This window comes from Rhinopithecus bieti, unplaced genomic scaffold, assembly GCF_001698545.2.
Source record: "Rhinopithecus bieti isolate Rb0 unplaced genomic scaffold, ASM169854v2 scaffold_5179, whole genome shotgun sequence".
NCBI lineage: Eukaryota > Metazoa > Chordata > Mammalia > Primates > Cercopithecidae > Rhinopithecus > Rhinopithecus bieti.
In genome coordinates, this window is record NW_016804741.1 from 1,442,146 (window position 1) to 1,465,933 (window position 23,788).

Consider the following 23,788-nt stretch of genomic DNA (forward strand, 5'->3'; position numbering starts at 1 on the left):
GGATTCCATTAAAACTAATTAAATACAATTGCTTTTGTGACTTAAGGTTTTATTTTACGATTTTTCTATAAGACATATAAAGTCAAGTATTCATGTTTTGCAGTTCTTCAAGACACAATAATCCCTGACTGACTTTTTTTTAGAATTTTCTAAACAGAAAAAATTAAAACGTCAAAGATAAAATTAATACTTAATTGCAGATTTTAAGAGATCAAAATTTAATATATAAAGCCTAACTATTCAAGTTTGTTACTTGAAACTATAAAAATATTGCTGAAAATTTAGTTGCTCCCCAAAGCTCAATTTTAAAAAAAGGAAAGGTGTTATTCAATTTTTTAAACATTCCTAAATTACTATTAACTAAAGAATAAAATTTCAAACTATTTGTAAACACTTTGGCACAGATGCTAATAACAAATGCATAATCACAAAAGCCCAGAAAAACAATAGTGACATCCTACAGACATAAAATAACTTTAAATAATTTTCCACATAAATAGGACAAAGTTATTGACTGTAATGAAGTTTAGTACACAATATTTTCATTTTAGTGAAAACTAGAATGAATTTAGTTGTGATGTGGATAGATATTGAAGGTATTTATACATAACTGCCCTGCTCAGTCTAGTTTTTGAAAGTAAAAAGCCAAAAGGCATAATATTTAAATTCACTATGAAATTCTCTTAATGGGGTTAGCTTTAAACACAGGGAGGTATCCTATGATGAAAGACAGACAGAAGAAAAGTCAGGAAAAAAGATTACCATATTTGTATCCAGCCCACATATACTTTTAAGTAACATTATTGAAGTACTTCCTTTAGGAACAAAATGTCAAATAACAATTTATATTTTTACTAATGGAAATCTCCACTTACCGTAGCTTCATTACAAACTGTGCACTTAACCACATGCTGGTGAAGCTTGCCATCCAAATTGATTAGTGATTGGCACACACGGCAGTTTATTACTGGAATACCACTGGCATCTGGACTGGCAATGGCTGTATATGGAGGTGGGAGCTCCGCTGGAAAGATATTAGTCACTGAATCAGTCTTAGAGAACTTACTATGGGTGGTTTGAGTATAGAAGCAATAAAAGTAAAGAAGAAACAATCAAGATTTTCCCACGTTCTTTTATTTTTCAAAGCTAGCCAATTTATCTTAGCATAAACATCCATGAGACTCTTATCAAGTAAAATAATTCTTAACTCTGATAAAATCTGAATCATGTTTGCCTAGGTCTATCCCAATAACCCAGTTTCCTTTTACTAATCTATACTCAAAATGTCACTCCATTCCTATTAGTAAATTCATACAGCCTCTAATAGGACAGTGGTGATTTATGCCTACAATAAAAATCTTACACAAATGATCTGACTCCCAGGAAATAAAAATGGTCGATGAAAGCCAAGTTTCAAAATTGCTTATCCATACATATAAATTATGTAGCTGTCAAGCTCTGTCTTTATACTGGAACCAGTAATAATGACTGCTGGCTATGACAAGAATAAAACAAGGTTTTGGAGGAAGTCAAGAAGAAACAAAAATGAACCTAAGAAAACTAAACTTCTCAGCATGGAACAAAAATGGGAACCATGCTAATTTCAGACACAAAACAAAATAAAGTAAATATAACAATTTTAGTCTCAAAATTTACCTACCATTAAAATGTAAGAAATGCACCAAAGTGTTTATTAGTAAAAAAATGTAGTATGTGGGATTAAAACTTCAAAACCATAACAACCACCACCACAAAAGAATGGGGAAAAGATGAAACAAGAGTAGCAAAATGTTGGTAACTGATGAATATAATCACATGGAAGGTCATATTTTCATACTACTTTTGGGTATGCTTGAAAATTCCCATAATACAAAGACACACACACACAGTGTTTTTTCAAAAGTCCTAAGGTTGACTCAGTGAGTGAGTAAAGGGTGGAGGCCCACCTTCAAAATCAGGTATCTACCAGAAGTGTATATTTGTGGCAAAAGTCTGAGAAAACGAATCCTGATATACTACGCTGGAATGTGATTTCTAAAGGACTCCTAACCCCTTTCTGTAACCATCTCAACTAAGGAATAGAAGACTTTTCCAATGTAAAGTTTTGTCTTGGGAGATTTAGAAAGGGCCACACTCTAATACATGATGGAAGCACAAAAGAGAACTGATATCTCAAGAGGCTTTTGTAACACTATAAAATATAATCACAATAGCTAATCATAATAAGAGCTGTTTTTGAAATAGAGGTTTTCTATCCACTGTATAAGATTCTAAACTTTGTGATATTTTAAAAAGAATTAGAGCATAAAACATTTTGGTATGTTTAAAATACACATATTTCCACCTGATCCTTGGGTTATGATATAGGATTTTTTTCAGACTGCTAAGATTAGCAACAAGTGGTATTCATTCAAATGATTCCTAAGACAAATTTCTGCAGCAGCCAAGGCTCTGAAAGAGGCCACTTTGAAATGACGATATGCTCACATTTCTGGGAGGCTTATAACAGAACAATGCCAAACACTGAAATTCAAAAGGAGCTGTACATGTCTTAAATTATAAAAATAATTTTAAATCCGTGAAAAGAATTTGAGCTTGATCCAGAGTGAACTGTAATGTATTAATCAAGAAGAAAAAAACATGTTAAAGAAACAATGAGTCAACAATATACTTAAGGTCTTGCAATTTGCAGATTACTCTGTCAGATCTCAATAAAGAAGGCATTATTCTTGGGGAAAGAATATGTACCTCACTAGAAATTCAAGACACACTGCCTGGTATATGATAATGAATATTATTATAATAATTATTTGCAGTAGGATTATTAATAAAAATTGCTCCCTCTCTGGCCTTTTCCTTGAGTTGTACAGTAACATTACGTAGTTCTCTCATAATCCCAGGTCTCTATCTTACACAGAATGATAGAAAGGAAACTTAAATGCAAGATAGTTTTATTAAGAAAACAAGGGCATTGGGGGAGAGTAGGAGATGACATATGTGCTACACTACATAAAAGGACACAAACCCATACACTCCTCAGCTTTGCTCAAAGAAATCTCCTAATTTCATAGGGTGATCTTAACAGTCATTAAAAGGGTATTAGAGCCAGTAAAACCCTGTGAATTTTTCTTCTAAGATTTGTAATACATAATTTTTAATCTGCCAAGAAAAAAAAAAAACGCCTTCAATGACAGAAATATGCTCAAATCTACTTTTGGAGGCTTGGGAAGTGGAGGGACATGGGCAGAACGACCAGTGAGGATTATAAATCTAATATGAGAGAGACCATAAGCTCCACAAGGCCAGGGGCACAACTGGTTTGTCCACAGCTACTTCACCAGCGCTTGTCATAATGCCTGGTCTATGATGATGCTTACTAAATGTTTATTGAATGGCTGAATGAATTAATACATCAGTGAGTCATTAAAATTTATTACACATATCTATTTCTCTTGGAAAAATAACACTAAGTATTAGGTTGGTGCAAAAGTAACTGCGGTTTTTGCTATGACTTTCAAATGGCAAAAACCGCAATTACTTTTGCACCAACCTAATATATTAACCCTACTCTCCTTGCAGAGGAGCTAAGGTCCTAGCAGGGGAGTACAGGTTGATGGAAAACGAAGCCTTCTTTTATATAGAAGACTACCCTTTCCAAATAATGCACTGAGAGAGGTGAAGTAGTCAGGGGACACTGGCCTGGCCCACCAGATAAATGGAATCAATCCAACAGATCAATAGAATGACAGATGCTGCTGCCTAATTGCCACAATAAACAGTGCTTCCCAGCCTTTCATTTCAATGTTCTATCCATTACTTCAGCCTTCAACTGATTTAGACAGAGATATTTCTTGTACTTTTGGCCTTTCCCTATTACTCAGATTTTACTTCAAGGAAACATTTATTTGTAGCTCCATCTCCTCTTATATGGGACTTGTAATTCTGGAGATTCCAGTTAGTAAACCTACAACAATTAGATTAAGATTATTAATTTAAGCGATTAATAATTAGATTATTATAGATCAAACCTATAATAATTAAATTAACTTAGATTTATTCATTTTGTCTCTTTTCACTTGGGGATAATCATAGCTCAATATAGCCTTGAACTCCTAGGCTTAAGTGATCTTTCCTCCTCAGCTTCCTCAGTAACTAGGAATATAGGAGTGTACCACCATGCCTATATTTTCACTTTAAAACAACCGATCACCACTATTCTACCTATTTTAAATTTCTGTACTACATTTAAAAAGTTCACTGTAATCTCAGAACTTGGAATCATTAGATATTGAAAGTCACAAAAATTCCTCATTTTGGAAGAGTCTTACTTGTTATCTAAACAATAGTCATTTTCTCCATGGGGTTTGCCTAAATTAAAAGCTTTTTTCCTCCACGTGAGCAATATTTGTTAGGCCAGTAGTCCTTAATCCTAAAAAAACTCCCTCAAAGCTCCAGAATAGAACAATGTTAGAAATTCAAACAATCTTTGGAATCATGAAGTTTAATTTCTTTTTTTTTTTTTTTTTTTTTTTTGAGACGGAGTCTCACTCTGCCGCCCAGGCTGGAGTGTAGTGGCCGGATCTCAGCTCACTGCAAGCTCCGCCTCCCGGGTTCCCGCCATTCTCCTGCCTCAGCCTCCCAAGTAGCTGGGACTACAGGCACCCGCCAGGTCGCCTGGCTAGTTTTTTGTATTTTTAGTAGAGACGGGGTTTCACCATGTTAGCCAGGATGGTCTCGATCTCCTGACCTCGTGATCCGCCCGTCTCGGCCTCCCAAAGTGCTGGGATTACAGGCTTGAGCCACCGCGCCCGGCTGAAGTTTAATTTCTTTATTTTACAAAGAAGAAAACAAACCCAGACATTCTGACTTTTTAAGGGTTTTTCAGAACTTCAGCAAAGCCAAGAGCTGACTCCTCTTCTGGAGATCTCTCCACAATAACAGCTGTCTCCTTTAATAAATAATGACTTAATATAGGGAAAAGATTTAAGGACCAATGGGGGAATTTTTCTAGGAACAAGCAAACATCTGATAATGTAGATTTCTGGAGAATGAAATCTTGGTTAAAAAGAATTAAGAGGAAGAGGAGAAAGAAGAACCGGGGTGGGGGGAATTAGAGTATGTTTTAAAAAGAAGAATCATTTCACAATAAAAGCTTCAGAGAAAAACGGACTCATAAAAGGGAGAGAATGATAGTTTATTAATCACAAGGCATACATAATGATCTTTCTAAAACACTCAAAAGGAAGCATTATATTCTGTAAACCCACAAGTGATCAGATTACATTTCCCATCACAAACATTTACCTAATTTATGTATTTTATGCCAAACAGTCCCTCTGTCTTGCTAATTCATCCTGGTGTATTAATCCATATTTCATTTTTTCTCAGAGACATCCTCCAGTATTTTAAAGATTGGAATTGTTTTGTTGGATTGCTCTGACCTTTATTATCTCAATTATTCCTTTATACGTCTCCTCAATGACAATATTTGGCAGTTTAATTCACTTACTACATTAGCATCCTCTATATGCAGCCCTTCAGGCTCTTGACAAAGATGTTATATCAAAATTGAAAATGACATCAGCTTAAAATGAGAGATATTTTACGATTATAAGAGAAGCAAGAAAAGTATAAAAGGGCAGCCTTTGAGGAAAGCCTAGCTTTTTTCTCCTCTAATTTTCATTGCAAGGATTCATTTTCCCTAGTATCTTTGTGCAGAATGTAGCTTAGGGACGGACTCAGCTTGGCCACTATGGGTTAGCTGCTTTTAGCGTCAAACCTCTCCAGTTCAGTTCAATACAGAGCAAAGGAAGACTACTTTCTGCTCCTCCCCATCTTTGAAACCAAAGAAAACTGTTTTAGGAGACTCAAGTTCTCCCAGAACAATGACATTCTCTGAAAAACTCATCTGGCTGAAGACAGGTTGAAAATATATGTGCTAGTTATCAAGTTACTGACCCTCAGTTCCAAATCCACCTTTACTCTCTTTTGTGATGCTGCAGCTGGAACTCTGCAAACCACATTTTGGTTTTGTCAGGGGGCTCCAGGTTATGCTCTTAATAGGAGGTGATACTGGGAGGCTGCAAGGCTGGAGGAGGAATAAGGGACTTATTCCTTCTATTTGTTACCTGTTTGCTCCCAATCTGCTTGCTGTTTCTCTGAACATCATCCTAGGAGTATTACTTCACCCTGGCAGTGGTAGTTCTTTCCCCTGGGAACACTGAAGCCAGTTTACAGTTTTCAACATTTGCCAGAACCAGTTTCCTTGTATAGACTCCCATACCAAATAGCCAGTGCTCCTTCCCAAGAAAGTAGTTCAGAGAGTTTCTCCAGAGTTCAGAGACACCAGTACAAGCTGGCCGGTGATCTTCAGAAGTCATATTTCAGTTCTGCAGGACCCCTCCTCTAGGTTACTAAGTTTTAATAAGTTCAATCTCTTCCCTTTGTTCCCTCAGCCCTAGTAGTGGCAGTTGCTTCTTGTTACCTCCTTGATACCTTAGGGTAATATGTTTACCTTACAGTTACCTAGTTAGTAACTTTATACTTGGTTAATGATTCTTTATATTAAACTCCATTGTGTGGTTTCTATCTTGTGACCAATCCTGACTGATATAGAAATTCATATCAGAAGTGATCTCAGGAAACAATTCCTCAAAGATAGAATTGGATAAGTGGTTTGGTGAACTTGAGCTTAAATGCTACACCAAACTCCTTACCAATGGGAACTGGGATGGTAGTAATCTATGACACATGGTGCCATCCTGATGAATCAGATTATCCCCTGTAGTTGATTGAGATGTTTGCGGCTCCTTCACTTGAGCACTATGGTAGTAATAATTATTATATGGACTATGATGTGGATGGATCCTTATGAATGCATTGGGCCTCTACAGACAGAAAATGAGAAGCTCTGGTCTTTAAATTCTCAGCTCAAGTCATGGTTAGAGAACCAGAGAATGTCTATCTTAGCCTTAAAAGTATCACTTATTTCTAATAAACAAAGAATTTATTGCTGGAAGTCAAACAGAAATATTAATTTTGCAAATTGCAAAATTATAACATCAAGTAATTCCACAGCCTTACCAGGTAAATCCACAGCCTTATCAAGTTTCTCACTGAAAGTTGGGGTATTGATTGCAAAGAAGTGGAACTCTAAAACTTGGAATGAGACCATCTGATTGTACCCAAACAGAGCTGAAAATCTTAAACTCCTGAGTCACTCTGAACCTCCACTGCAAGTGGAAAATATCTTTCCCTCTTGTGCCTAAGCCTTCCCTTGTTGGAAAACTCTGTAATGCCCTTGCCTGAGGCAGTTGCCTTACAAAGGGATGGCCATTCTTAAAATCCACCCTCAAGCCCCTTGTTGTCTCAAGATCCATAACTAAGGTCAAATCTCAACATGTTTCAGAAGGGCAAATACAAAGTCTAATTCAGTAAAAGGCAGCTTCTACATAAAATAATTGCAACATTTTGATAATATGTGTTTCCAGAAACCTGGAGAGTGCTTGTGAAGTGGATCCTAAGGGTGTTAAACCACAGAGAATAAAATACAACAATGAATTGAGCGAGATTTTCTGGATTCAGTGTTTGTTTTAAAGCTAGAAGTAGCTTTAAGCATTTACTTAATTGGTTTGATGAGACTTGGTCTTACATTTAATGAGGCTGAGATGCTAGAATATCCCTAGCATAATGCAGAAAACGCAATCAAAGGCATATGGAGTTAGGAATGTTGAAGTGGACTTATCATATGAAAACTGCATATTCATACCTCACTACATCCCCTGAGAAGGGCCAGAGCATACTCCCTTCACTAAGGCATTAATAAATACTTATTTAGAGGAGCACATGCATCCTGCTGTGGTTTCTCTCCAATGCAGACCAGCCATTACACTATGAGATGACCCCATTGAGATGTGCTGCCTGATTTCAATGGGGATGATGAAATCTTGGAGTATCAGGCCAAATAGCAGCAATTAAACACTGAATACAGGTAGGTGCATTTATTGCAAAAAAGAAGTAGTGGATACTACAATATTTTAAGCCATAGGACTTTTGGCAGTGGCTAATTGAAATTGGCCTAGAATTGAAATGGATGGGTTACCTGCAAAAATGTTGTTTGGTTGTATATCTTAGAAAAAACTCTAGGTATTTTAACCAGCAACCCAACTTTGGTAGCCACAAGAAAGAGTCACAATCTTTCAACCAGTCTCCAACAAAAGTGGGTTCAGCATGTACTGTAAATCTTCCTTCAAACTTTCTGCACAGAGACCTGAGGCTATTTACAAGACTGTGTACTGGGGAAAAGAAAATACCCAGATGGTTCAGCAATTACTAGAAACTGGTGGTTAAACAGTGCTAATTCCAGAGGGACTCAAAGCAGCTATCAAGTGATAGATGATGTCTTAGCCCAGATCCAACTCACAGTGGTCCCAGTAGACATGGGGATCCACTCTGAAGTTATTTTATTAGTTCTGAATATACAATTGGAACAAATACTCTTAGCAACCAGTAAAATTGCCAATTTTGTTCCCTGGCTCATAGGTTAATATAGGAATGGCCAAGTGGCAGTCCCTGGAACTGATACCAAAAGCAATACCACATCCTTGGGGAGATTTCAGAGATCGGTGAAATCTCTGAAATCTGTTAAAACGCAAGCATGTTAAAATGCAAGCATGGTGATACCTATCACATCTTCATTCCACTTACTTATTATCTAAATTTGACTGCTGCTTCTAACTCATACAGTGGCCTTATCACATCTCTTATAGGAAGTAAAAAGTAGATCTCATTCACACCATTGCACTCCAGCCTGGGCGACAGAGTAAGACTCAGTCTCAAAACAAACAAACAAACAAACAAAAAACTGTATGAGCTCTAATGCCAGAGAAGTCAAGAGTCTTTAGAATCAATATTTATCTTTTTAGGTAGGTGTTGAGAGATATCTAGTGAATAAATCCCTTAAATTCTACTGTTTATCTGTAGTCTGTGGATTAATGGAATTTTATTTTAAAAATACAGAAATTACGGCTGGGCGCAGTGGCTCATGCCTGCAATCCCAGCACTTTGGAAGGCTGAGGTGGACAGATCACGAGGTCAGCAGTACGAGACCAGATTGGCCAACATGATGAAACCCCGTCTCGACTAAAAATACAAAAATTAACCAGGAGTGGTGGTGCATGCCTATAATCCTAGCTACTCGGGAGGCTGAGGCAGGAGAATCGACTGAACCTGGGAGGCGGAAGTTGCAGTGAGCCAAGATCGTGCCATTGCACTCCCTCCAGCCTGGGCTATAGAGCGAGACTCTGTCTCAAAAAAAGGAAAAAAAAAAAAAAAAAACTACTAAAGAAGTCTAGGAATTAAACCATTAAAATGGTACCCCCACTGTAGCAAGCAGGGGTTATAGCCATGGAGTTCTTCCCTTTGTCACGTGGATGTTTCTAATGAGGAAAAAGATCTGACCACATGCTCTGCTGGATCACTTCTGTCTTTTGTTCCCACATTCCTCCAGCATCCTGTAAAACTTTCAGTCCTAAGTGACTTTATCATCACCATCATGACATCCTTCTCTATTTTCTCAGGCTATCACTCATTCATACAATTGGTATTTGTTAAGTGCCTAAATGTAAAAGTTCACAGGCAAGGGACTATAGTAGAGCTCCCTGATGAGACAGGAATCCTATTTCCCTCTTTGTCTCTCCCTATGGGATCATGTGCATAGATAAGTATTAAGATATGTAGTGCAAGTGCTTTGGGAGGCTGAGGTAGGCGGATCACAAGGTCAGGAGATCGAGACCATCCTGGCTAACACGGTGAAACCTCGTCTCTACTAAAAACACAAAAAATTAGCCGGGCATGGTGGCAGGCGCCTGTAGTCCCAGCTACTTGGGAGGCTGAGGCAGGAGAATGGCATGAACCCGGGAGGCGGAGCTTGCAGTGAGTCAAGATTGCGCCACTGCACTCCTGCCTGGGCAACAGAGCAAGACTCTGTCTCAAACACACACACACACACACACACACACACACACACACACACACACACCAGATATATAGTGCAAATGTAAGGTATTGTTTTGGGAACATACATATTCCAGCAACAGAAATTAGAAAAGACTGCATGAAAGAAAGGAGCCTCAGCAAATGTGTAGAATTTGAATGTCATAATTTTAAGAATTCCTTTCCTACTCATCTACCTATAGGAAGTAAAAAGTAGATCTCATTCACACCATTGCACTCCAGCCTGGGCGACAGAGTAAGACTCAGTCTCAAAAAAAAAAAAAAAAAAAATAGATCTCATTTGGAAAAGACTATAAATGGCTAATAAGTGTATGAAGCAATGAGTATGGTCTTAGGGAAAAGTGTATAGATAGTGATAGATTTTCCATCTCAAAACAGGATTCTTCCTATTAATATCTTGATAGGCTGGAGTAATCAAGCAGGATGAAATAACACATGCAACTGCAAGGACCTATACAGAGATGTGGGGACACAGTCTAAAAAAATGACTTTGTTAACATGTTTGAGGTACTAATCCAAGACAAACTTCACAAATACCAATAATATAATGTAGCCAAAGTTTACTGTATTTTATTACACATTAAATTTGTATTAGTAATATATTGGTATGGCTCAAAAATCAAAATCATGTAGAAAGGCATATGCTCAGAATTGTTACTCCAACCCTTATGTCCATTCGCCAAGTCTTACTTCAGAGATTTCCACTTATGTTATTGTTATGCATCCTTTTAGTATTCCTTGAGCGTAGCACAGGTAGTATACACATATACATATTCTTATTTCTTCCATCATTCTTACACAAGAGAGTATGCCTTATAAACTATTCCTCATCTCATTTTTTTCATTTTACAGTGTATCTTTCCATAACTGTATATAGAGTTTTTGTTTCATTCTATGGATATGACATAGCTTATTATGGTGGTTTTACAAAATAGCCATAACTTCTTTGGCACTCCTCCCATTGAGAGGTGAAGTCTTTGTACCTTGAATCTGGGTGATTTGTAACTGCTTTGACCAATAGAGCATGGCAGAAATGACATTATATTTGACTTCTGAAGCTGGGTCATAAAAGACCTTATGGTTTCCACTTAGGTCATCTTGTATTTAGGCATGTCTGACAGTTTTAATAATGACCTATGTCCTCATTAAGGGATGGTAGCAAATCCAAATATGACTTTTGCTGAACCTGGCAAGGTATTTTATATAGAGAACTAGAACATGACAACCAAATTCTATAAACTTGGAAAACACTTTGTTACAAAATTTTAAAATAACTTTATATTAGTTTGTAAAATCCACACAGCTAATATAAATCAGTGTTTATTTGGGATACGTCCAGTGGTCTAAAAGGTGTCTGAAAATCTCACTTTAAGTCTACTCACTATCATTTCTATATTTCTCCTCTGGATGGTCAGTCTTAGCACTTAATCTCTCAAACAATAAAATGTCATATCGTAACATGCCTTCTTCCAAATTCTCCCCTGTAGAAATCACATGTTAAAACATCAAAAAATTCAGGGCTTTCTTTTTTTTTTTCTTTTTTTTTTTTTTTTGAGACGGAGTCTCGCTCTGTCTCCCGGGCTGGAGTGCAGTGGCCGGATCTCAGCTAACTGCAAGCTCCGCCTCCCGGGTTTACGCCGTTCTCCTGCCTCAGCCTCTGGATTAGCTGGGACTACAGGCGCCAGCCACCTCGCCGGGCTAGTTTTTTGTATTTTTTTAGTAGAGACGAGGTTACACCGTGTTAGCCAGGATGGTCTCGACCTCCTGACCTAGTGATCCGCCCGTCTCGGCCTCCCAAAGTGCCGGGATTACAGGCTTGAACCACCGCGCCCGACCCAGGGCTTTCTTGTACACTATTTTAAAATCTGTATTACAGGTTGACTAAGCCTAAATATCTCAACAAAATATGAGAGGAAGAAAAATTTTGCCATTGCCTTTAGAAGTAAATGCTTAGAATAAAATGCGCTAATCAGTCATGCAGCACATGCGAACACATTCTACAGAGAAATAAAACAGTGCAAGCTGGTTGGGCTTCTAATTTTTAAAAGAGTCATGTAACATCCTGAATCTTCAATATACTATCTTTCCCATTTCTAGAAGCATACTGGAAGGAATAGCTATTTAGGTGAAAGAGGGACATTGGAACTAAAAGAGGTAAGAAAGGATAACAAGCATTTACATTTTAAATTTATAGATATCTTTTCCTAAATGTGTCCAGCTTCCTAAGAACAACTGTGTCATAAAATATAAAAGCCAAAGGAAACATAATGGACCACTCCTTTGATAAATGTGGGAAACTGAGGCCCTGAGATGTAAAGTAATGAATCCAAGGCCAAACAGGTAGTAATTGGCTGAGATAAGAAGCCTCAGGTCTCCCAAGCCAAACACTATAGTGACGGACCCTCTCTGGACTCTAAAAGGAGTTACACATACTTGCACAATGCACCTGAAGTCCAGGAAAAGGACCCATGCTTTTTGCTTTTCTCACATTTGGTTGTGGTGGTTCTTACAGAAGAAAAGAAACTCACTTTACAACAGCAATCGGAAAAGAAAAAATCTAGAAAAATTCAAAAGCAACATAAACTCCTTTGCACACCCCCACTACCACCAAAATTTTTTCTAAAAAAGCATAGAAACCCTCCTAAAAGAACAGAAAACAGCAGGAAGAATGTATTCATTTTCAGGAGCTACTATGGAATGCCCTTCCCAATTTATTCAATTACTTCTTACTTATTATAAACATGAAGCACAGGCCAGGCATGGCGGCTCATGCCTGTAATCCAAGTACTTTGGGAGGCCAAGGTGGGTGGATCATTTTAAAATAGTCAGGAGCTCGAGACCAGCCTGGCCAACATGGTGAAACCCCACCTCTACTAAAAATACAAAAATTAGTCAGGCTTTGTGGCAGGTGCCTGTAGTCCCAGCTACTTGGGAGGCTGAAGTAGGAGAATCGCTTGAACCTGGGAGGTAGGGGTTGCAGTGAGCTGAGATCACTCCACTGTACTCCAGCCTAGGCAACAGAGTGAGAGTCTGTCTCAAAAAAAAAAAAAAGAAAAAGAAAAAGAAACACAAAACACCTGAGCACAAAGGTGTATTCAGGGTTACCTGCTTTTCCCAAATGGAAGTATTACAGTTTCCATTGAGATCACTTCCCAGATAGCTGCTTATTGCCCTCAAAGATAGTTATGAACATCCATCCTGTTAACTTTCTTCTCCAATATCTATATCCATATAGCTAACATTTGTATGCATTTGGCAAACCTTCCAAAGTTTTAACAGAATGCTCTACCCTACAAGTTTTATGTTCTTGAAGAGCCTGCATAGTGCTTGGAAACAAACAGGAAATTGAGAGCATCATCTCCCACTCCAGGAAAATGCTACTGTACATTTAATAAATAATTGTTGAATGAAATTTGCTCTCCAACCCCAAGTTTTCTCAGACTCCAAATTTGTACAACAAACTGCCTAATTCACATTTCTAATTGAATAACTACAGGTATTTCAAACTCCACATGTCCGAAACAGAATAGTGATTTCCACTGTCCTTCTCCCACCTCCCACACACATGGCCAATTCTTCCTCCTGTTTGCCTATCTCAGATATAACCTTGTACCTACTTACTAGGGTCATTTTTGGAGATTTGTGATTCCTTTCTTTCCACTGACTCAACCCATTAGCAAGTCCTGTTTAAAATACATCCTGACACCAACCACACCTCAGTGCTTCCATCACCTGTACCCTGGTTTAGATCACCATCACCTCTTGCCTCTTCTGCTCTAACAGCATCCTGATTAGTGTCATGTCTCATTAGTCTGTTTTCCTCCACATGCCAACCAAGGGTGATTTTTTTAAAAAGTAAAGTGTTTTCATGTCTCTCCTTTGCTCCAGCCTCTCCATGGCTTCTCATTATCCTCAGGACATAATCCCTTCTCCAGCAGGTGGAATAGAAATCTCTCCTGGGTTTCCCTCATCTATGCCTCTGACCTCCTCTACCTCTTCTGCTCTCCCCTAAGAGAGCAGAACCCACTGTCCCTTGTTTTTGTTTGTTTATTTATTTATTTATTTATTTTTGAGAAAAGAGTCTCACTCTGTTGCGCATGCTGGAGTACAATGGCACAATCGCAGCTCACTGCAGCCTCAAACTCCTGGGCTCAAGAGATCCTCCAGCAGCAGCCTCATGAGTAGCTGGAACTATAGGCATGAGCCGCAGCGCCCGGCCTCCTTGTTTTTAAAATAGCAAGTGTTATACTTGCTGTTCCCGTTGCGTGGAGCACTCTTTCGGTAAATCTTCCAAAGGCTGATCCAATTCATGTTTCAGGTCTCTGGGTGCTATCTCTAAGTTGTCTTTCCGGAACACCCATCTCAAACATTTGCCATCCAAACAGTTACTCTCCACCCTCATAGGTTGCTTTATTTTCTTCACCCTCTGAAATGATAATGCTTACTGTATGTATCTCACAGGAATGTAAGCTCCTCAGCATCTGGAATACTCTCACAGGCATTCAAATATTTGAAAGGATGACTGAATGAATGAAACATTTCTTGATTAATATTTTAAAAATGTTCAGTGTAGACAGAAGGAAATGTGGATATTATAAAACAGAATAAAAGAATCCTGGAGCCTGATGCCTACAGAATAATGAAAAAAAAAAAAAAAAAGACTTTAACAGCAAATGAGCTCACCACCACACTGGAAAGCTAGAAGCAGATCTATTTCACCAATGTGTGGGCTCTATTTTTCCTTGATGAGGATGTGGTCTCAGTGAAGCAAATTTTGATTTAAGAACCATTTTGGAAAAAATTCCCTTAAATGGAGCATTAGCAATAGCATAGCACAAAGGCTTCTCATAATTCGGCAAGGCCCTGCTTGCTCAGTATCACAGCAGGTGAACACTCTACTGGGGCTTGGGGGAGCATCAGGAAGCTGCTCTCAAATATCCTGCCTCCGGCCTGGTGCGGTGGCTCAAGTCTGTAATCCCAGCACTTTGGGAGGCCGAGACGGGCGGATCATGAAGTCAGGAGATCCAGACCATCCTGGCTAACACGGTGAAACCCCGTCTCTACTGAAAAATACAAAAAAAACTAGCTGGGCGAGATGGCAGGCACCTGTAGTCCCAGCTACTCAGGAGGCTGAAGCAGGAGAATGGAGTAAACTCAGGAGGCGGAGCTTGCAGTGATCTGAGATCTGGGGCCACTGCACTCCAGCCTGGGTGACAGAGTGAGACTCAGTCTCAAAAAAAAAAAAAAAAAAAAACAAATATCCTGCATCCTTTTCTCCTCACTGTGACAACCTGGCTTCCAGTGGGTTTCCGAATCCTTGGCAAGTAAAGTGAGAATTTAATCTAGCCTTACAATGGGTTGTACATGTGGTAAGGGTCCCTGGATCTGTGTCACCTCTTCCTGCCAATCCACAGACAACCTTATGCTCCCTGCAAGTATGCAGGGAGACTCAGAAATTTAAAAGACTGCCAAAATATATTCAATCTCTCTAATTCAGTAAAAGTCTAGCCTAGTGTAGAACACAGTTAAAAATGAACTAAGACTTTATCTAACTTTAAACTAAGACACTATCTCTAACCTNGAAACCCCGTCTCTACTGAAAAATACAAAAAAAACTAGCTGGGCGAGATGGCAGGCACCTGTAGTCCCAGCTACTCAGGAGGCTGAAGCAGGAGAATGGAGTAAACTCAGGAGGCGGAGCTTGCAGTGATCTGAGATCTGGGGCCACTGCACTCCAGCCTGGGTGACAGAGTGAGACTCCGTCTCAAAAAAAAAAAAAAAAAAAAAACAAATATCCTGCATCCTTTTCTCCTCACTGTGACAACCTGGCTTCCAGTGGGTTTCCGAATCCTTGGCAAGTAAAGTGAGAATTTAATCTAGCCTTACAATGGGTTGTACATGTGGTAAGGGTCCCTGGATCTGTGTCACCTCTTCCTGCCAATCCACAGACAACCTTATGCTCCCTGCAAGTATGCAGGGAGACTCAGAAATTTAAAAGACTGCCAAAATATATTCAATCTCTCTAATTCAGTAAAAGTCTAGCCTAGTGTAGAACACAGTTAAAAATGAACTAAGACTTTATCTAACTTTAAACTAAGACACTATCTCTAACCTTAGATTTCTCCAGGTATAGGATGTAAGAGAGTCACTAAAAATAAACCTATTTACTGTAGGATTTCTAAGAAAGCTTAAGAGTACATATTAAATAGTATGTCTCAAAACTAGGAGTCAATTTATTTTATTTTCTACTCACTGAAAACATTTCCTCAAGCAATTTCAAGTTTACATGTTTTTTTAAAGGTGAAAAGGATAGGACAATGTCTTCTAAAACACAATTATGACAATTATGCTTCCTAGAAAACCTAAATGAGTTTCAGAGTAAAGGAATATTAACCTTTTCATTTATGTTAAGCTGCTTTGAGGTCAGTTTGCAATTAAAATAAAAGTATACTGGAATATTACATTAGATGGAAATAGATAATTCTTCAATTCTTTAAAAAGAGCTTGAATATAAACAAATACAAAGAACTGTCACTAAAGTCCCTAATGATCTTCCATAACACTAACTTCAAAAGACATTTTTGGTCCTTATCATCTTTGCTCTTTCTTAAACTTTTGCATGATGACTCCTTTCTTGAAGTATTGTCTTGCTCTTGACTCTGTGATATTATCATCTCCTGGTGTTTTTGTCCCTCCTTGGTGGCAGCTACATTCACCTTCCTCTCCCTAGTCATTAAACATCAGGGTTTTTCAAAGCTTTGTCCAGGTTCTCTCCTTTTCTTAGATTACTCTTTCTCCCTAGGTTATCTCATATGGAGCTTCTCAAACTTTTTCACACTGTGGTACATACAGAAAATGACAACATGTGTATGACATCTTAGAACTGGAGGTCTCTGGGCCTGGTGTGGTGGCTCATGCCTGTAATCCTGGCACTTTGGGAGGCCAAGGCAGGCAAATTGTTTGAGCCCAGGAGTTTGACACCAGCCTGGGCAACTTAGTGAAACTTCATCTCTATAAAAAAAATACAAAAAAATTAGAAGAGTGTGGTGGCTACTCAGGAGACAGAGGTGGGAGGATTATTTGGGTCTGAGAGGTCAAGACTGCAGTGAGCTATGATTATACCACTGCACTTCAGCCTGAGCAACAGAGTGAGAGCCTGTCTCAAAAAAAAATAAAATAAAATAACTGGAGGCCTCTGGCCTGAAGGCTTTAATTACTACCTTAGCACATGTATGTTCCATCACAGCACATCCTATGGCACACCGGTAGTGCCCTGGGAAGTTCTGAATCAACATCCATGTATTTAGCTATCACCAATATGCAACTAACACAAAATTTTATATATTAAGCCCATGCCTCATTTCTTAGTCCTAAGAAATGAGGACTAAGAAGAGATGTGACAACTGGATCTACACTACAGGTCCCATTTGGCCACATGTAGCGGCCAGGACCTGCAGTGTAGATCCAGTTGTCACACCTCATCTTGGATATTTGAAAGCATCTGAAATACATCATGTCTAAAACTAAGTTCATTATCTGTGTTCCCCAAAACTCGGTCCTCTTTTGGTGTTCTCTGTCTTCTAGTGTTCTGGTAATCACACCGTTAAGTTGTATAGCCATAATTCTAGGAGATATCCTTGCCACTTCTCCCTCACTTCCATGTGCAATGCATCATCAAGCCCTGTTCAATCTACCTCCTTAACATCATCCCTCATCTCTCCATCTCTACCACCACCTGAGTCCAAGCTGCTGAAATAGTTCAGTTAAATGGCCTGAATTATTACAGTAACAAAGGAAGTCATCTATCCTTGTCTAATCTAGCCAATCCTCTAATTCATTCTCTAATCTATAGAGTGATTTAAACACTAATAATAAAGATTTAATCCAGTCATCCCTTTGCTTATGGCAATATTCCTTAACATGACCAACAATATCCTGGAAGGGTTGATTCATATTAATTATTCTGGTCATCTGTTGTTGCAGAACAAGTTGCCCATAGGTGGTTGTAGTAAGAATTTGGCAAAGGCTGGAGTCATGTGAAGGCTCAATTGAGCTTGGCATCCAAGATGGCATCTCCCTTCACATGTCTGAGGGCTGGTCAGGCATCTTTCTCTACGAGACTAGTTTCAGGTTCCATAAAGCATGGCAGTCTCAGGGTGTTCTACTTCTTACATGACAAGTTAACTTTCCCCAGAATTTACTTTACAAACGACCAAGACAAAAGCTGTAAAACCTCTTCTGACCTACCCTCCAAAGTCATTCGGCATATCTTCTACCTTATTCTAGAGGTCGAAATCAAGTCATAGCATCAGCCCAGATTCAAGGAGAGGAAACCGAATATCAGAAGACATAGCTCTTTGAAGGGGAAAGATAATCTTGGGAGAATATCCACCACACCTGTCTCTCCAATCCCATTTCGCAGCGCATTTCCTATTGTTGTTTCCATTTTAGCCACGTTGGCCTTCCTTAAGTGCCTTGTATTTGTCATACTCCACCCTGCTGATGGCTTTGCCAATACTGCTTTCTTTGCCTAAAAAGGTCTTCCAGTCAACCTTTTGCCAAGTTAACTCTTGCTCAACTTTCAGATCTCATTCAAGCATCAAGAAAGGCTTCCCCGACTCCCTCAACAAAATTAAATCTTAATTTGTATTCTTAAGGTATAGCATATATTTCCAGCACTGTCTTCATCCCCATTGCATGTTGCATTTGTTTGTATGATTACATAATTTATTTCTCAATACCCTCACTACACTAGAAGAGGAGCCATGTCTATTTTTCCTCTCCTACCACAGATTTGGCTGGCACTCAAATATTTATTTGCTGAATAATTTTTAAAAAACTAAGTAAATCAAACTGTCTGCCTCTGTATAACAAATTATTATTTTCCCTTTATGAATTATAGTGAAGTATATAATCCCATTCCCATATTCAATACATAATGAGACAACCCCAGATATAAACTATTTTCACAGAGAAAATCTTATAAATTCAAAGGTCATATTCTTTTGTTATATCCTAACTACAAAATTAGCAGATGTATAAAGGAATCAATTAATACATCAAAACTGTGTAAGTTTTGTGGTATTTCTTCCAATCTCCTTTCAAATGAGCCTAAAACTCTCTTTAATTTTAATTTCTACGCCTAAATGAAAACTGGCAAGTATATAAATGAAGCACTGTAAGCAGGAGAGAAGCAATTTCCTATGCACAGATCCAATACTGACAGTAGAGAACACTAGACACACTCCACTTAGAAACCCACATGGATTGTTACACAGACCACATATGATTTTTCTTGTGCTAAAACCAAACACACAATACTAACTGCTCCCTGTTACATTATTAATAATCTGTCTAGAAATAAACACTCCACCAACTTTCAACCTGAAATGGACTATTTCATCTTGGAGGTGGGAACTAACATCTCTGTACTTTAGAAGGTAACAGAAAGAGAAAAGGGTTGGATTGGAGAAAATATTCACTAGTTACAGCTTTTAACTTCCTTTTTTTCTTTTAAATAAAAGTCTGAATAACTATAAATGGGATCATGAACTAAAATTCATTATCAGAAAGTGCATTCTATTTCTGATCGAATTCCAACTGTCAGCCCGAATGGTTTTCAACTACCAAAAACATCTGATCTAGTGATAGAACTTTTTTTACAATCTGAAATAATTCAGCCGTGTGTTTATTTATTCTTTCTCCCTAATACAATATAGGCTTCATGAGGGTATGGGACTGATTATGTTTGTTTCCCGAGAGCAGTGTATGGCCCATTGTGCTTCCCAATAAATTAATGAATGAATGAATAGTGGTGGTCTTCCAGAATTAGATCTTGTGTGTTACTCATAATATTTATTACAATGTTTGTTATTTATGAAGAAAAATATTTTGTCAAAAATGAAAATAAAATGCTTTTACCTCTCATTTATGGTTCTTCCTTAGTAGGTGTCATATGAAATTAAGAGTTTGTCTAATCATCTAACCTGTCTCATTCACCAGTGAAGAAAAAATATATTCTACCATAAGGCAGAAGAAGCTTTTTGCTAAATCATTGCGTCTCTCTGGTTGTTAAAAGTTTTCTAGAATGACACTACTTTTTCTCAGCGGCTCAACTGGAACTTATACTTGTGTGGTTTGAGGAATCTTACTAGGTTAAACAAATATATGGCAAATAATAAAGATATTTACAAGCAGGTCCCTGAGGGTAACCATTTTTAAAAAATAATTTATCCACGAGTTGAGGTTATAGGAAAATTACTGAAATTGAAACTTTGTCTCCTAATAAACTGTCAAACATTTTGCCATAAAAGGATGACTTGATGAAGTTGAAACATTCATTAGTGAGTGTTTAAGTCTATTCTACATAATACAATTTATATAACAGTAAAATATTCATATCAAACTGGCCCATTAGAGGAAATTCTCTTGCCTGGTGTCCTCTGATACAAGTTTAATGCTGACCAACAAACATGACCTGTAGGTTTTCTGTGGGCAAGTCTCTGTACCTTATTTCTCAAGCCATGGCTCACACTGAATTATTTACAGCTAAACATCTTTTTCCTTTGTTTTCCTTCTTTATAAGTATGGACTAAGATCTAGATAGTTGATTTTGAAGTTATAAAATGTTAAATAGAAATTTTAAATACTAAGCAAGTTCAACCTGCTCTACATCAGCTCTAATTCCAGAATTCAACTTAAGAAGTTGTATTACAAGAAACATTATCTACTTATATTTTCAAAATCATTAACTTTTGCTTCCTTGGGTTATTAAACTTCGCTCATATTCAGCCAAAAAAAGAGGGAGATGCACTTAAGGAACATTTGCAAGTGCCATTTTGACCAATCTTTTCACTAACCTAAGTGGTTTGTTTTTAAGTCTTCCCTTCCATTTTCTTGTTAACACCTGACTCCACCTTATTTCTTTACTATAGTAATCAACTAAAAGGCTTAGAACAACGTTTGATTTTTAAATAAATCGAATAGTATGGTAAATAGATTCCATATTTCTCCAGATCCCATTGCCATTTAGTCTTTTTTTAATTCTTCTTGAGGAAAAAAATAGAAATATATGTAATATTAATTTGGGTTACTTTTTACAAGTTAATTTCAATCTCATCAGATATGTATTAAAAATATCCCATCTTCCCATCTATCAGAAGTAAGGTCCTTCCTTCTCATTCACAATTCTCATTCACAATTAAATCTAACACATCCTCCTTAAAAGTAGGAGTAAAAAGGTAGGGCAGGAATTTCAGACATATTAGGAATACTGATTAACTGTATTCGTTTTGGGTATGGCAATTCACTGAGTGAACAGAGCACTGTTGGGTGAATGGTAGCAAGAAGCATATTGTTCAAGTTAAAGCCCTTTCAAGGACAGATGCCAAGGTGAGCAATACTCCTGGTTTCTCAGCAACGGAAAAGGATTTGTGAATGATTGTGAAAGATTTGCACCACCTCCTAGCTGCGCTTAGGGGTTGCTCTGAAAACAGCTAAGCACAGCTTGGGAGATTCATGTCACATCCTGTAGACCCGTGTAAGAAGTGGTGAAATACAAACACACACACCACCACCACCACCACCACCACCACCACCTCCACCACCTCCACCACCACGAGCACCACCAGCGCTGCGACCACCAGAAAAGCCCTGCGGAGAAGCTATCAGGCAGGCGGGCTCGCCTGGGAAGGCACAGTCAGCATCCTTGCTCAGCCCAAGCGAGAGGCTCACCTCCACCTCCAAGCTAGAGCTCCCAGGTCTTTATCCTTCTGGGCGTTTCCTTGCAAAGTACAGGGACCTATGCTGGCCTTACCTCTGGGGCTGCTTTCTTGCAAGTACGGTGGGGCGGTGGGAGTGACATTTCCGGAGTGGGATGCTGACAGCAGAGGCGAGCGTTCGTCCACCCCATCAGCAGCCATGACTGCGGCAGCGGAGGGGCCTGGGGCGGCCGAGCCGGGGTTGCGGCCTCGGCGGAGTGGTAGCTAGTGCTGCTGCCTCTGCTGCCGCTGCTGCTGCTGCTGTTACTGCTGCTACCGCCTCCGGGAGGGCCCAGGATGTGTCACAAGGCAGGAGGCAGGGGGAGGGGAGGGTGCAGGACCGAGAGGCGGGGGAAAGGAAGCGCGCTGGGAGGCATGGCTGGGGGAGGGGAGGGGAGGAAGAAAGAAAGAGCCCGCAGAGTGGGAGGAGCGGGAGTGGAGGAGCTGGAGCCCAGCCAGCCAGAGAAAAGGGGAACAAATTAGGACCAACTGGGAAGCGCGAGGCAGGGAAGATGCCATGTTACTGAAAGGGGGTCGAGAGTAAATGGGATGGAGGGGGACAAGTCCTTTTCTCTAGGAAAGACGGATAAAAAGCAGCCTGAAAGAGTCTAGGAAAGAGGAAAGGCCTGTGACTTGATTACAAGAAAACTGGAGCAAAAGCAGATTATCAAGTTTATCTCCCCTAGGGGGGAGGAGGGACTGACTCTTTGCTGTCAAACTTTGCAGCAGTTATATAAAGAAAGCTTCTTCCTGGGGTTATCAATTTCTTCTATAGGGGTTTTGTGTAGGAAATCAGTTTTCAACATCTGTTATCTAAAAGAAAGTAGATCTATGCGGAAGTGTCACCATTGCCTATTTTCCTGATCGATTCTTTTTAATGTTGGCCTGACCGGTTTGGAACTCTGGTAACCGTACCTTTTTCGAACTATGCAGTGTGTTGCCTTTTACAAGTTTTCATTTTACAAAATAGGTTGTCATCTTAGTTTTGGTTTTGTAGCTTATTGTCCCTGACACATATACAATAAGTAGGTCTATGAATAACGTCAAACAACGAAAAACAAATTTCTTGAGATAAAAGTTTTAAAATAATTGTTTACTTGTAAAACAGAGTTAAAGCAAACGAAAGCCCCTAAGCACTGACAAAGATTCTTTGCTTGGTCAAACAAGTAAGGTTTCTGAATCTTCTGCTGGGCCCATCTGCACTTCCTTATAAAATCCAGTTTTAGCAAAGAACCCTACTAACTTTATTTAGCAAAAAGCCCCATTCTCAATATTGATATTTGATCAGGTTCCTCATCCTCCAGCAGCCCCCATGTGAGGCCTGAACTCCTGTCTTCAGCAAGAATCCTTTTTGCTTGGTTTAGTCAGAATCCCCTTTATCCCTGATGTTTCCTTGGTAATTTTCCATCTACTGCCCCTGTCCTACATGCTCCTTGGCTATAAATTCACACTTGTCCACGCTGTATTCAGAACTGAGCCTAATCTCTTCTTCAACATGGCAAGACCCTGCTGCCATGGTCCCTATACCTATCAGTATAGCCCTAAATACATTCTTCCTTACCATGCTTTGACAAGAATCATTGAATAACTTTTTTCTTTACAAACACAGTTCTTGCCATGTTTTATATGTTTTTCTTTTCTTTTTTCTTTGGTGGTTTGTCATATTATCCTAGTTTACATGAATATGAAAACAAATTAAAGTTTTGAGGCTGGGTGTGGTGGCTCACGCCTGTAATCCCAGCACTTTGGGAGGCAAGGCGGGTGGATCACCTGAGGTCAGGAGTTCGAGATCAGCCTAACCAACATGGAGAAACCCCATCTCTACTGAAAACACAAAATTAGCCAGGTGTGGTGGCGCATGCCTATAATCTCAGCTATTCGGGAGGCTGAGGCAGGAGAATCGCTTGAATCCGGGAGGCGGAGGTAGCGGTGAGCTGAGATCCTGCAGTTGCACTCCAGCCTGGGCAACAAGAGCAAAACTCCATCTCAAAAAAAAAAAAAAAAAAAAAAAAAAA

At 38.9% G+C, this 23,788-nt stretch overlaps 1 protein-coding gene across 1 annotated transcript in view; it reads right to left on the reverse strand.

The window, feature by feature from the left end:
• Nucleotides 1-22,245, reverse strand: part of PIP4P2 (phosphatidylinositol-4,5-bisphosphate 4-phosphatase 2) — a 52,138-nt gene extending 29,893 nt beyond the window's left edge. The window contains exons 1-2 of the mRNA XM_017870340.1: nucleotides 21,830-22,245; nucleotides 856-1,024 (exon numbers count right to left, since the gene is read on the reverse strand). Of these exons, the coding sequence (XP_017725829.1) occupies nucleotides 856-1,024; nucleotides 21,830-21,935 (275 nt within the window). The 5' untranslated portion in view covers nucleotides 21,936-22,245. The remainder of the gene's footprint in view (nucleotides 1-855; nucleotides 1,025-21,829) is intronic.
• Nucleotides 22,246-23,788: the final 1,543 nt, after the last annotated feature.